The sequence below is a fragment of the Pleurodeles waltl genome, chromosome 5 (assembly GCF_031143425.1).
Source record: "Pleurodeles waltl isolate 20211129_DDA chromosome 5, aPleWal1.hap1.20221129, whole genome shotgun sequence".
NCBI lineage: Eukaryota > Metazoa > Chordata > Amphibia > Caudata > Salamandridae > Pleurodeles > Pleurodeles waltl.
Genome location: NC_090444.1, coordinates 1,612,078,693 through 1,612,092,206, shown reverse-complemented (window position 1 = coordinate 1,612,092,206; position 13,514 = coordinate 1,612,078,693). Strand labels below are relative to the sequence as shown.

General features: G+C 42.6%; 1 protein-coding gene across 5 annotated transcripts in view; it reads right to left on the bottom strand.

The window, feature by feature from the left end:
• LPIN1 (lipin 1) overlaps window positions 1–13,514 on the bottom strand; it is a 311,768-nt gene that overhangs the window by 74,712 nt on the left and 223,542 nt on the right. For 3 of the 5 annotated variants that reach the window (XM_069235949.1, XM_069235951.1, XM_069235950.1), the window contains 2 exons: window positions 11,844–11,951; window positions 3,678–3,807 (listed from right to left, as the gene is read on the bottom strand). In XM_069235949.1, the coding sequence (XP_069092050.1) occupies window positions 3,678–3,807; window positions 11,844–11,951 (238 nt within the window). The remainder of the gene's footprint in view (window positions 1–3,677; window positions 3,808–11,843; window positions 11,952–13,514) is intronic. The other 2 variants (XM_069235954.1, XM_069235952.1) reach the window with 1 other exon arrangement.

Below are 13,514 nucleotides of genomic sequence, written 5' to 3'. Positions count from 1 at the left end.
AGGCCCCCCTATGCCACAAAACAAAAAAAAAAGAAATACTTACCTGGACTTACCTTAATGTCCCTGGGGTGGGTCCCTCCATCCTTGGGTGTCCTCCTGGGGTGGGCAAGGGTGGCAGGGGGTGTCCCTGGGGGCTTGGGAGGGCACCTCTGGGCTCATTCTGAGCCCACAGGTCCCTTAACGCCTGCCCTGACCCAGGCGCTAAAATCCGGCGCAAATGCGGGTTTTTTAGACCCGCCCACTCCCGGGCGTCATTTTTGCCCGGGAGTATAAGTACGACGCATATGCATCGCAGTCATTTTTTAAGACGGGAACGCCTACCTTGCATATCATTAATGCAAGGAAGGTGTTCACGCAAAAAAATGACGCTAACTCCATGAACTTTGGCGCTAGACGCGTCTAACGCCAAAGTATAAATATGGAGTTAGTTTTGCGTCGAATTTGCGTCGAAAAAAACGACGCAAATTCGGCGCAAACGGAGTATAAATATGCCCCTTTGTATGTCCTACAATAACAACTCTCTGGAAGTGAGTATCTAACTTATTAGGTGACAATAAACAAGATCCAGATTGGACTATAGCTGCTTGTCTGTGCACTGAGCACAAAAATATTCTCTTAGGGCAAGATCTTTAACAGAGCAATGAAACATCTTTGAATTGGGGCAACGGCGTTAACTTTAATATAAAGGTGACCCAAAAGGAAATTGTAGCTCTAATAGCATCAGCTAAGAATTCTACATTTTCTTTTGAGATAGCATGAGGGTTATTACAAACTAGATTGATGCTAACTTGATTCTGTCCATAGGGCAGGCTTAGATTAGATCACAGTTTTGTACTACCGACAATATCTTAGCAGTTTCCCGTTTAGTTGCTAAAAACAGCTACATAAAAATTGTAATTCTGTTTAGTCAATTATTCAAATGCCTTTGATAAAATCGGTACAGCAGGACTGAGGGGAAAACTGATTGTGTTTGGCATTTGAAGTCAGGTCTTTTAAAACTGGTTCAACACATTGGTTTTGGTTGGGCGAGGAATGAGTGGCACCAGCACTAAAATGATAAAAAAGCAAAAGGCCTTGCTTGCAACAACCCCATCCAACCTCTACCAGGCAGATTTGTCATTAGCTCTGAAACCGATAAGGTAATTCTCTGCAATCATTGGTGGTAATCTTTTAGCATTACTAAGGTAAGCTTATTACTTAGTTTTGGCTGATCAAAGAGTTATATGACTTTAGCTGCTACTAAGTCGGCTATTGACATAAATCACTTATTGACTGACATGCATAAACATAAAGGGGGTCATTCCGGCTGCCGCCCGCCAAGCGGGAGCCGCCAATTGGCCGCTCCGCGGTCAAAAGACCGCGGAGGCCATTCAGACTTTCCCGCTGGGCCGGCGGGTGCCCGCCAAGGGAGCGCCCGCCGGCCCAGCGGGAAAGGCCCTGCAACATTGAAGCCGGCTCCGAATAGAGCCGGCGGTGTTGCAGGGGTGCGACAGGTGCCCAGTGGCATGGACAGTGCAGGGGTCCCCAGGGGCCCCATGACACCCGTTCCCGCCATCCTGTTTCTGGCGGTGAAAACCGCCAGAAACAGGCTGGCGGGAAGGGGGTCGGAATCCCCATGGCGGCGCTGCTTGCAGCGCCGCCATGGAGGATTCTCCCAGCCGGGGGTAATCCGGCAGGAAACCGCCGGACCCGGCTGGGCGACCGCAGCTTTACAGCCGCGGTCGGAATGCCAGATGAAGCACCGCCAGCCTGTTGGCGGTGCTTCCGGCGACCTCCACCCTGGCGGTCATAGACCGCCAGGGTTGGAATGAGACCAAAGTGTTAACATTACTTCAGATGGAATATAGATGGCACACACGTACAACTGTTCAAGTCTTACGAGTATTTAAGATGTTATGGGCATCCACACCTAGAGGGGAGGCTCATTTAAATATAGTTGAAGTAAAGACAATCTGTGGTAGATGGATTAACATTAATCAACAGCCAATAAGAGGAACGGCATTGGGCACGGAAATCATTGCAATTCTTTCGTACTCAGGAGCAGCGTTCATCGAATCTGCAGACACCAGGGTCGATTAAATCAGTTGCAATGACTAAGGCGATTACTGAACATAAGGAAATCAACTCCACAAGTGTTACTCAAATTAGAATTTTTTAGGTCATTGGTCAATCTAATTGCTGCAAAGTAAACAACATCTATTAAATGAAATTGATATATGCAAATCCTCAAAAAGATGGGGAATAAGGGCATAATAAAATGCTGGAATAAAGTCTCGGGGTATGTACACTTAATAATTAAGAATGATTTACAAAATGCTCTTTAAAGCTAGAACTAAAATAAAGCTACATGAATTGAGCTTGATTGATTGTTCCACAAAGATATGAGTAGTTCAAAAAAGCCAGATTGATAATAAAGCCTCCAATGCCGACAATAAGGTTGGGCTTTTGAGGTATCTCTTAAATCCAATTGCTAATGTTGTCTTTATGGCCATGGGTAAGAAAGAACAGGAGGGACACCAAATGTTTTATGCTCTTGACACAAAAACTGCTATATGCATTTTTCCAGGGCTAATGGATATCAGAAGTAAATACTGAAAGGATATGCTTCTTAGCTGTCAGATAAGCAAAAATAGTGGATGCACAAGCTTTTTTTTTAATAAGGTGTTAGGAATCACCAATAGGTTCTATTGGTTCGCTATCTTAAAACCCCAATCAACCTTTGAGCACTCTTCAACAGTAAGAACAAGCCCTGTGTGTGTATGTTAATGCTCTTTTTAATGATGAATTACACAGCAGATGTCGGTGACTAAGTTGTTATGTTTTTATATGCAGTGGCCCAGCATGTTCTGCTATTTAAAATAGTTCCTCTTAATGGTATTGTAAGCTTTACAACGTATTTTACTTTGTTTGCATTGCTATATTAAGTTGTTTACTAAACAAGGCAATAAAGTTTATAAAAATAGAGACTGAACTATATATACACCTTTATAAATATTTATTGATGATGCGTCACCAGTAAATCGTTTCCCTTTCAGACTGTAATGCAAACCAATATACAGTTATATGTTCACATTATTTTTTATGTATCTGTTTATTTCAGTGCCCCATATAGCCATAAATATGTTCCCCTTGCCTCCTTCATGCAAAACACCCTTTTTGGGAATAGGCAATAACAAATGTAGAAAAAATGTATAGGATTGAAACATTCAACCAGTGAAGTTGACAGTGTTGTCATAGGGCTATGGGAAGTAGGCCATCCCTTGAGGCTACCACAACTGTGGTCTCACGTGTTGAGAGCTGAGGAAGGGAGGGATGGGTTACTAATGAAGAAGGGGAGCTGGATTGTGTGCTGTAGGTCTGGAGCTGTGGGAATATAGCCTGGGTAGTCCAAAAAGGTGTTTGTGGGCATCTGTCTGAAGCAGCGCTATTTCTCCACTTTTCAAAACCATTTCGGAGAGTATTTTCATCTACAATCTCGACTCCGGGTGAAAACAGAGACCGATGTGTACACAAAGAGTAAGTCAGGCAATTATTTTTTGTGTCGGCATTTCATTTTACACTAAATGTAGTCGTCGAGATAATCACCTTTACCCACAGCATTTTACCAAAATGCACATGGTGTAATAATTCACAGGAATAGATAGGTCCACTGTATGTTTCTCCCTGTGTCTTCATACCTTTGCAGCTTGTGGAAGTTCTCCCCAGGCCCAGTGCATCTGTGGGTTGTTCTTCAGCATTCCTCTGTCCAGTGGTTTACTGACTAACTCCGAGTCACTCTTAGGAGTGGACGAGCGAGAACCTAAAGGACTGAACAAGAACATGTGTATTAGATAGCAAGATAAAGTAAGGTCAAATCATCAAGAAATCACAGCCTTGTGGAACTCCTTCTAAAAGAGCTAGAGAGTACCTACCCTACGGCATCACTTACATTCTCATTGTGCGTGCCGTAATGCATTTCCAATTGGACACCAACGTTTATCTCACATGATTTAAAATACCATTTGCTACGCAAACTGTCCTCAAACATGGACCTTTGTTAGATTTTGTACACTGTTTACTACACCTGCACAGTAAGGCAAATTTGGAAAATGTTGGCTTATGGTTAGTATAGCAGCGTTCTACAACTCTTAAAGACTGTACAAGGCAGAGTGAAAACCTACAAACCTACCTCCAGATGAGCATTCCATTTTCTGGCCCAGGATGTCCAGGTCGGGCATCCTAAAGCAGACAATGGTGTTTTGCGAGACTGCACTTTCTTACGAATATCAGTAGGTGCTGAGGAGGGTGGAAGCAGGGAATGAGGCAAACTGGGTGCTGGTAGGGAGGAAGGTGCTCACCTAACTGGGAATGTGTGCAGGGGCCAACTGCAGGGAAATGGGTGGTTGGCTGATGAGCAGCACAAGTCTCCCCAGTGCCCTGAGCAGCACCCCACAAAGCATTATATGGAGATACATTTGTGAAAAATTTAGACCAATTTTGGGAAACACGGGGAACCAAAAAGATATTAAGGTACAAACATTTTAATTTAAAATGTGGTGCTCTTAGATAGGGTTGACAAAGAGAAATGACATTATAAAAAGTTTTAACCTACATTTGACAGTATTAAAAAAAGGGAAGGGAATAGGGATAAACAGGAGGTAAACGTGGGAATGAACACAATGCATCACTTTTAGAACTGCCTTCAGGGTGTAAGGTACAGTGCTAGGAAATAACAAAAACTGTTTCCAGTAATCCTGCTTGCAAATTCGGCAAATGGTGTGAGGACTAAGTGAATGGTTGAGTTATTAATCCCAGATCAGCTCAATGCTTCGCCACTGAGTTTAAGGAAAAAGTCCTTTTAGCGCCCAACAATATTTCAGCCACTCTTTAATTCACACTCAGGTATCAAACTATTTTAATTGTTGGTATATTTTTGGCATTTCTGTGCATTCATGATAACAAGCCCACTACTAAAAACCACTTAGAGTCACAAAAGGATGCTTTGTAAGGGCAAAATACCATCCCCGATTTACATAAGGACAAGTTTGGATCATGCCTTCACAAATGGAACCTGCTCACAAGAATATTCAGTATATTGCTAATAGTGACATTTCCGAGAGAGAAAACGTACTCCCATGCGTGAGTTTGTGCATGCTCCTGGATGGGCCGTCTAGCAAAAGATAGTGGAACACAATAAGCTTATTCAAAAACATTTTGCAGGTATTTTATTGCCCGAAATACATTTGTACATTTTCTCCTATTACGAAAATGAGTAAATACATTTGAAGGGGAACTGGAAAAAAACACCCTCAAAAACTGAAGGGGGGGTTGGGGAATGAAAATCTGCACAGGGAGAAATAGGGGGAAAAAATAAATTGTACGTGTAACTTCACTTTCCCATCTGCTAGTCCTCAAAATATGTGACAGTCGGAGAAAAACAGAAGTACTTTATTGCTTTTGAGCATTCCTAGAAGGTTAGAAATATACTTCACATATGGGTGTAAGTTGACGTGAATACAATGTTGACTTAGAGAGGGAACCTTTGTAAATCAGACCATAAGATGGTTCACTTGTTTTTAAGTAGGGAGCTATGTGGAAAGTTATCAAAGGACTCCCTACTTTGGCAGCCGCCGGCATCAGGCTCATCATGCAGGAGGGGAGTGATATATCATAATGTGTGAAAGTCTGATAGTTCCCGTGTGGTGAGGCCTATGCCTGGTAGCCTCTGCAGAAGGATCCACTATGCAAAGAAACTCGAAGTTTACACAGGACTGCGGCTATGTGCACAGCCACTCCCTCCATGTAAGAAATGTGCAAAACAACTTCATTGGCTCTTTCGGCCTAGAGGTTGCGTGAACAACATACATACACAGATGCAACTTTATAGGTATGTGACATATATCCTACAATGTGGAGTAAGTAAGTATACGACAACACTGCTAATACAAGTTTCAAGGTTCTATTTATCTGCTTTCCCAGAGACCATCTGTGATGTTTAATGATTTGACAGAGAGAAAATAAATTAAGAAAAAAATCGATAACGATGCAATGATATCAGCCATAGGCAGAACATTTGACAACACTATTACAATATATCTCCAGGGATTTCATATTGAGAAATGACAAACGCCTCAAGAAAGTGAATATAATGTGTTCCCCAACAAAAGCAATCTATTTGTAAAGGCACAGGATTTCAGCAAATATGAATGAGCCATTTGCAAACCGGAAGCTTCCGATCCTTACAGGAATCATCCGTTTGTCCGAGATACCTTAAGAATGTGTGAATATATGTACATCTGTGTGCAGCCCAGGCGAATTTTAAGACATGACATCCTACCTGTGCTAGAAATGCCTATAAACAGAGATTATCAAAAATTAACGCGTTTCATAAAATCGATCCTGTGTTGTGGTTGCCACTAGTGTCAATGACGGCAAATGTGTCTCTGCGGATTATCTTGGGCGAGGCAGCAAGGTCAAAGGACACTGTCCCTGCAATTGGTCTCTTGATATGAGGCAGGGTGGCAATCACTGCATTTAGACCAGTACAATCACGTCACACTTAAGAGCAATGAAAACATCAAAAAGACAGATAGGCATTAAGTATTAAAACCATCGATTGGACAATGTTCTGAAACTGTCTCAAGGGTTGACTTAAGAAGTCTTTTGAAACTTTACCGCAGCGACCAGGCATAAATGTACCATTTACTCAAATGCATTCAAGTTTCCAACTTCATAACGAATTGTGGTGTGGAAGCGGGTAGCCAGATGTATGGGTTTATGAAATGTAGTGGTAACCTTTGGAACCTATTCCTAAAATGTGGCAACCGTTTTAAATTCTGGACTACGAGAGGTAGGAGACAGAAATGAAATGAATGTCCTGATTAAGGCACACTGACAGGCCGATCAGAGAGTGAAGTCAATGGAACTAGAGTTTTAAAGACTCGCTTTCTCAAGGTTTTGCTGCCTAAGTGGGTGCTAAGATATTATTCTTCATTGACCTACTAACAGATACTTTCTCAGTGGAGGTCACCATCACGACGGCTAGAAAGGTGCCTTTCCTGATTGTAGTCCCTTATAACTGTGCAAAAGTAAGGATTTCCTTTTGTACAAGTGCGTGAAATTTCAGAAAAATTACACAAAATTATATGAAATGGATTCTGGCATTTGCGTTATATTTTAGCACAAGTTGCGTCCATTATGCCGGCAAAACAAAACGTTTGTCCAGGCCTAGTCATATGTGCTAGAGATTGCTGGAATAAGGACCTTTCACACGACCCCTCTACGACCTATGGAGTACAGGGAGGCGTCAAAACACCTAAATCAAGCCAAGCCAGCCAAATAGAAAGGCGCGAGCTAATCAAAGAAGTGGCAGGTTGCATCTCCTATTCTGAACCAACCTGGATGCTCGAGGGAGAATGCAGAAAAGCAAGTTTGCTGAGTGGAAGGAAAGAGGACACCACCTACAAATAAAAGTTACGGAAAAAGATGGCTAGCTGCATGTAGATAGATTATTCTAGTTTCATACAGAACAGCATTCGGCCTATTCCTTGGACTTTATGTCAAAGTTAGGATGAGAGGACTGAGGAGGTGGTCCTTTCACCTACATTTTCAATAGAGTGGAGCCCTAATCGGGCTTGGACGGCTGAGGTTAACTGTCATGGAATCCTTAAAATATGATGACAAATTAGCTATTAATTAAAGACTATTTAAAAAAAGGATTTGAAAGTTGTGCAGTAATGACTGTACGGCCGATTTTTTCGGTCCTCTCTAAGCACATACAAATCCATCAATGAAACTGCCTTATTGGTTCTAGTTGCGATAGATCTAACCGGCTCACATCCTACAAAGATGCTGTTTGGCTGCCAGACACCGACCAGAAAGGTCATAAAAAGGGGCCTCTTCTGAAGTGATGAAATTGTGGCCTTTCGGAAGGCTGAAATAACAGAGGCCGGATGGGCCGGCATTTCAACCAAGTTTTAGGGCCACAGGAACCAGTCAGAATTTTGTGCGAGGAGGCATTTGATATGATTAACTCTAACCAGCCAATGTCTCATAAGAATACTGTGTGTTGCCCCACAAGGTACATATGGGCAGCCTAAACAAAGGCAGTGTCTATATTCTATCAAATTTTTAGCCGGACTATGAAGCAAATTCTGTCATTTTTGTAGACCAAATTTAATCTGCAGGTGGACTAAAATAAAAAAATAAAAATAAATCACCTTTTCTCGCCTTTTCTTTAAATATTTCATTCGCTATTAGAAGGAACATGACATTTGGAAAAAGATGCATAATCATAGTAACAGGAAAGTTCTCAGTTTTTTTTATTGCTCTGACTTCATCTCGGGCTCAATGCAGCAGACTGCACTGCAGTTTACCCTCCATGTCTGCGGGGGGGAACAGACACCTTGCATCCTACGTCGGCACCCAGTCAGCCAGTCTGACGTGTAAATCCCACCAAACCTCATTAGTCACCGATTTATGTATTTGGTCTACTTTTTGTCTTGCTGAGAATAAATACAGCCGGCGGGAAACAACTATGCCCCCGAGAATAGCAGTACACAAGGAAGAACTGCAATTATATATTCCCACGGGCGGTGATTACTACTAGTAGGGAAACTACACATCAGTTAATCTCACTGATATTACTTCTGGGAGCTAAAAACAATACTGACGGGGTAAATAAGTATATCCAGCAGAAAGAAACAGAAGTGGTCAGAATGTATGGTAAGTGGCCGAAAGTTATCCTAATTGCCATAAGGCTGTGGGTGGGGGCCACTATTCTGTTATTATCCTAATGTCTGCTGCACACACCAAAACCATCCTTCTAGTCTTGTCAGTAGGTTACAATTCTGGAACTCAAAAACTACTAGAAGTGAATGGTTATGGGCGGTAGCTGAAGCCTCCATCTTAAAAAGTTTAATACAAGCATTAATTTGATTGAACCTAATATTAATCAATTGAAGCTGTACCGCTAGTGTAGGCCCGAGCTGCAGGGAGTAGCTAATGAAGAAATGAGACAATAACCATCGTTATTGCCTTGAAGCACATTAACACAAGCCAGTTCCTCCTGCTACCCACCACAAAAGCAGGGAGAACTGCGATTCAGCGATGTGAGGAGGAAGTTGGATGTGTATCTGTATGCGCGCTACTGGTCCTGGTCACGCTACTCAGCCTCTCCCGCTGCTCCACGCGCACCCTCAGGAAGATTCAAATCCCTCTCCTGGAGCACCGCTACAGTGAGCCACCTCTACTCTTTGTCCTGTTGATGCGGAAAGTGAGCCCCATGGTCACTGATAAACAGGGGCTTCACAAAGATTGACCACCTAGGACTATTTTCCCAAGGCCCCACTCTTTTCAGGGCTCCATACTGCCACTGGTAAGTCTACTTACATATTACAAAGGCCTACCTTGCTTTTGATAAGGCAGATTAACTTTGCCGCCACGAAGTGTCATCATAAAAACAAGAGAAGCACCCCACCTCACTTTTGTGACCTGAACCCCACAAAACCTTCTGACTAGCCTACAGACAAGTACGGATCATTAAAAAAAACTCTTTCAGCGGCTCTGCTGCACGCAAGCTTAGTTGCACCCTCAGCAGACCGAGAAGGGGAGACACCAAAAAGACAGCATACTACACCAGTCAAGCAAGAGTAGCTTTTCTGTCAACTGCATGACAGGACAGAGCCGGCAAACTGTTTGCTTAGCCAAACTAACAAGGAGAGTATGTCTACTAACAGAAGCAGATGTGCTTCATTCTATAAAGCTCATTGTAGAGCTGAAACAAATGATAATTATGCTACTGGCATTCTATTGTACCTTCTGCAATTAGTAGGGTACCGCATCACTTTCTTAATGTGGATGCCCGTTTAGTTTCCAACATTGATACGAAAGACTAATGTGGCAACCATTCACGCAGATAATTTGGAACCCCTAGTCTCCAACTATTAAATAGTAATATGTCCTAAAACTGAAATATTACCAGGAATTACTTGAAACTGCAATCTCACCGGGAATACATATGGATGAGATGTGACATTTTTGCAAAGTGTAGCAGAAGTAGGCATAATATGAATATGAAAGCATTCTCATCCATACGTTCAGATACACTACTCAAAATCATCCTATGAAACTTAACAAGAAATAGGTCACATAAATCATTATATTGTATTTGAACCAGGACAACAGCGATTTAATGTGCCCCAATAGCCCACATGTCCTCTGCCTTTTGTCTAGTGACAGAACTTTTGTAAGCAGACATTAGGGGAGAGAGACCCCCTGGAATAGAATTTGAACTGATGAGGAATCTAATGTTGCTGCATAGTGCTGCCATGGTGGGGGAGGGTGATATTGCGTAGGAGGAGGGCAGGGCTCTTTTTCTTTCACTTTTCTTTTCCCTTCCACATTTTTAATGCAGGTATGCCCGCCTCACGTTTTGTAAGCTACAACACATCAATAAAAATTGTAGAAACACAAAATAAAACATTATGTTTGTAATTAGAGAGGTGTATTTTGGTGGGGATTCCGAGATGAAAAACATATGATGTTTGGGGTATGTTTAAAAACACAGGTGCTTATGTGATACTTAAGGACCTAATTACAAGGTTGGTGGGCCGAACGTTGGCCTGCCAGCCCCGTGGTGAGGCGACCGATGTGGAGCTGGCAGTCTCCACCTCCCCAGGCCAATTACAAGGTTTCCACTGGGCTGACCGGCGGGAACCGCAGAAATCTGATGGTTACGCTGGTCAGCCCCAGTGGAAACCATGATGCAGCATTGGAGCCGAGGCCAATGCTGTCACACAGAGAGTGGAGCCGAGCTAATGCCATCGCACAGAGGGTGACCCCATTACCCTCAAAATGCCCCATAGCAGACAGTGCAAATTCTGAGGGTGCTGGGCAGGGTTTTTCACCAGTCTTTTCATGGAGGGGTCCCCGCCATGAAAAGGCTGGCAGAAAGTGAAGTTGTGATAAGCATGGCTGTGTTGCTATAAGCACCACGGTGGCGGAGCACAACTTCGACCGCCTCCTACCCGTCAGAAACCTTGTTCCTGGCGGTGGTCCCCTGGGTCATATCTGGGGGTTGGAACACCAGGAGCGTGGCGGTCCGACCACCATGGCGGGTCTGCCCGTCTAAATACTGCCAGAATTGTAATGAGGGCCTAAGTGTCCATGTTGAGCAAAACTAGAACCACACACGAATGTGACAAGCGAAGTGTATGTACCTTTGAAGGGATATGCATTTTGCTAATTCATTGTTAGTGGTACTTAATCAGATGTGCCCAGCATTTTTAAAACCAAGAGGTGAAATAGTAAGGTTGGGTACACCGAAGAATTAGGAGTACCCTTTTTAATCAATTTTAATGTATCAGGATTTGACATCAGTCTTAGAAGAGCCCACAAATAACATATGGCCGACAACCGTACAGAGCCAAAGACTGAAGTGTGAAAGGTAAGAACTCCTGATAAACAACTATACTAGGTCTTGACTTTCTACATGGTGAAGCACAACAGTAAATGGGTGTAACATAAGTGTGTAAAAAAAATCTCTGCATAAATATGTTTATATATATGATACGTTTTACAGCAGACTTTAAATATTTAATATTGTTTTTAGTAATTGGAATGTTTGCAACATGGGGCACAACACAATGGACGGATGAGTCTGCTAGCCTCCATTCAAACACAAAAAATACAAGGATCAAAAACACTAAACACAAAAACTGAGAAATGGAATAATGATGACTCTAAATAGACATTTCTGAGAACACTGTCAGAGCAGGTTAGTATATTGCTTAAAAAGTTACACAAGGTTACACAAAGTTTTGAGGAGATAATAAAAGTCCAAGAAGGGAAAACAAGGCCTCTACCTGTCTGAAGTAGGGAAGAAAGATGGTGGCTGCGGGCAAGAGTTAGATAGCCCTCCATCAGCTGGATCAGTTAGATGAGGGAAGGGCCCTTTGCAGCGTATAGGCTTACTAGACATAGGGGTACATTTAAAGAGGAAAACAATCATTAATTGGCAATAATAAAATCACTAAGTGAGCACTTCAGTGAGACACAGTGCATTTGGTATTCATCTTTAGAAATATTATAAGTTCAAAACGGAATATCAGTGGCAGAAACCGATCATTGATTTTAATATAAAAGCTGTGTACAATTGTAGTGAATGCCTCTCAACCCCTCAGAAAGTGAATGCTCAATTTGTTCTAATGATTAGTCTTCCATAAACCTACACCACTTTGTGCAAATATAGAATATAAATATTTTTTATGTAATAAAAATGTGAATAAAGATTGTACATGAAAATGAGAGGCATGTGTAATATCAAAATATGTACACCAACGCTACAACTAATATCACAGTTCTGTGCTTGTCACTGGTCTTGTGTGAAACACACACATCTTCAGGTTTCGCATAGGCAACACTAAGATGTATTGTCTTCTTACAGTGGGCTCAGAGCCCAACCCTTACTTCAACAACACAAAGAGTATGGGGAAATTAGTGGACAGACCCGTCAGGCCTGTTAGCTTATATTTTCACTTAACTGGATATCCACTTTATCCAGAAAGATATCACTTCAGCACTCCCTCAGAGTTCTTTTAACAACGAGGGTGAGTCCACGGAGGGGACAGGTGGTCAAATGATGAAGTATGACACTATAATGTGTGTGAGACCACCTATTCCGTAAGTGGGACCCCCCCAATAGAACACGGCTACCACTACCATACCTCACGCCTAAATTAGATTACTACATCTGTGATCTGATGAACAGCTGAACTAAGTTCCCCATACTCTCTGTGTTGTTGATTCTGGTTTCAGGGAGGTAGTATGGGGACCAGATCCTACCCTATCTCTCTTTGTTTGTAAAACCCAACCATTACTTACCATCAATTGGCCCCATGGTCACTCATTTCCTTGCTTCTCTTTGGTCGGTACCTAGGGCTACCTCTTACTCTTCACATGTTTGTCCCTCTCCGGTAGCATAGGCCAAGTACTGATTTATTACTTCATTATTGTGCTTCTGCTGCTCACAATCCATTGAGGTACTTTTTAAATGTTACTTGGCGTTTACTACTCCATGATGGTGTGTGCGCTTTTGCTGTCTCTCTCATGCACTTCACTCATGCTGTATTCCTCGTTGCTCTTTCTTCCCCTTGTACTGGTCCAGCACATTGTGCAACCCCCACCTTCTGTGTTGCCTCTTGCCTCTCTATCCCTCCAACCCTCTACCATGTTGCTTCTTCATCTATCCTGCATTTGCGTTGCCACCACCCCCATTTCATGTTACTTTCTATCATCACATGCGCAGTATTATGTAAACCAGAGTGTGCTGCATAGCAACAAGTTTACAACTGGTTGGTGGCCCTGCAGCAGGGGTGGCATTCAGAAGCTGTTATTTGTTATAATGGGGCCATACTGCCTGCAATTTTTCTACTTCTTATTTCTGTGGGAATGGCTTGGCATTTTGTATCCCCTTACAAGTGGCATCTCCGTGGAGCATTTGGGCTAAATTCTGGCACCCTGTATCCCGGTCCACT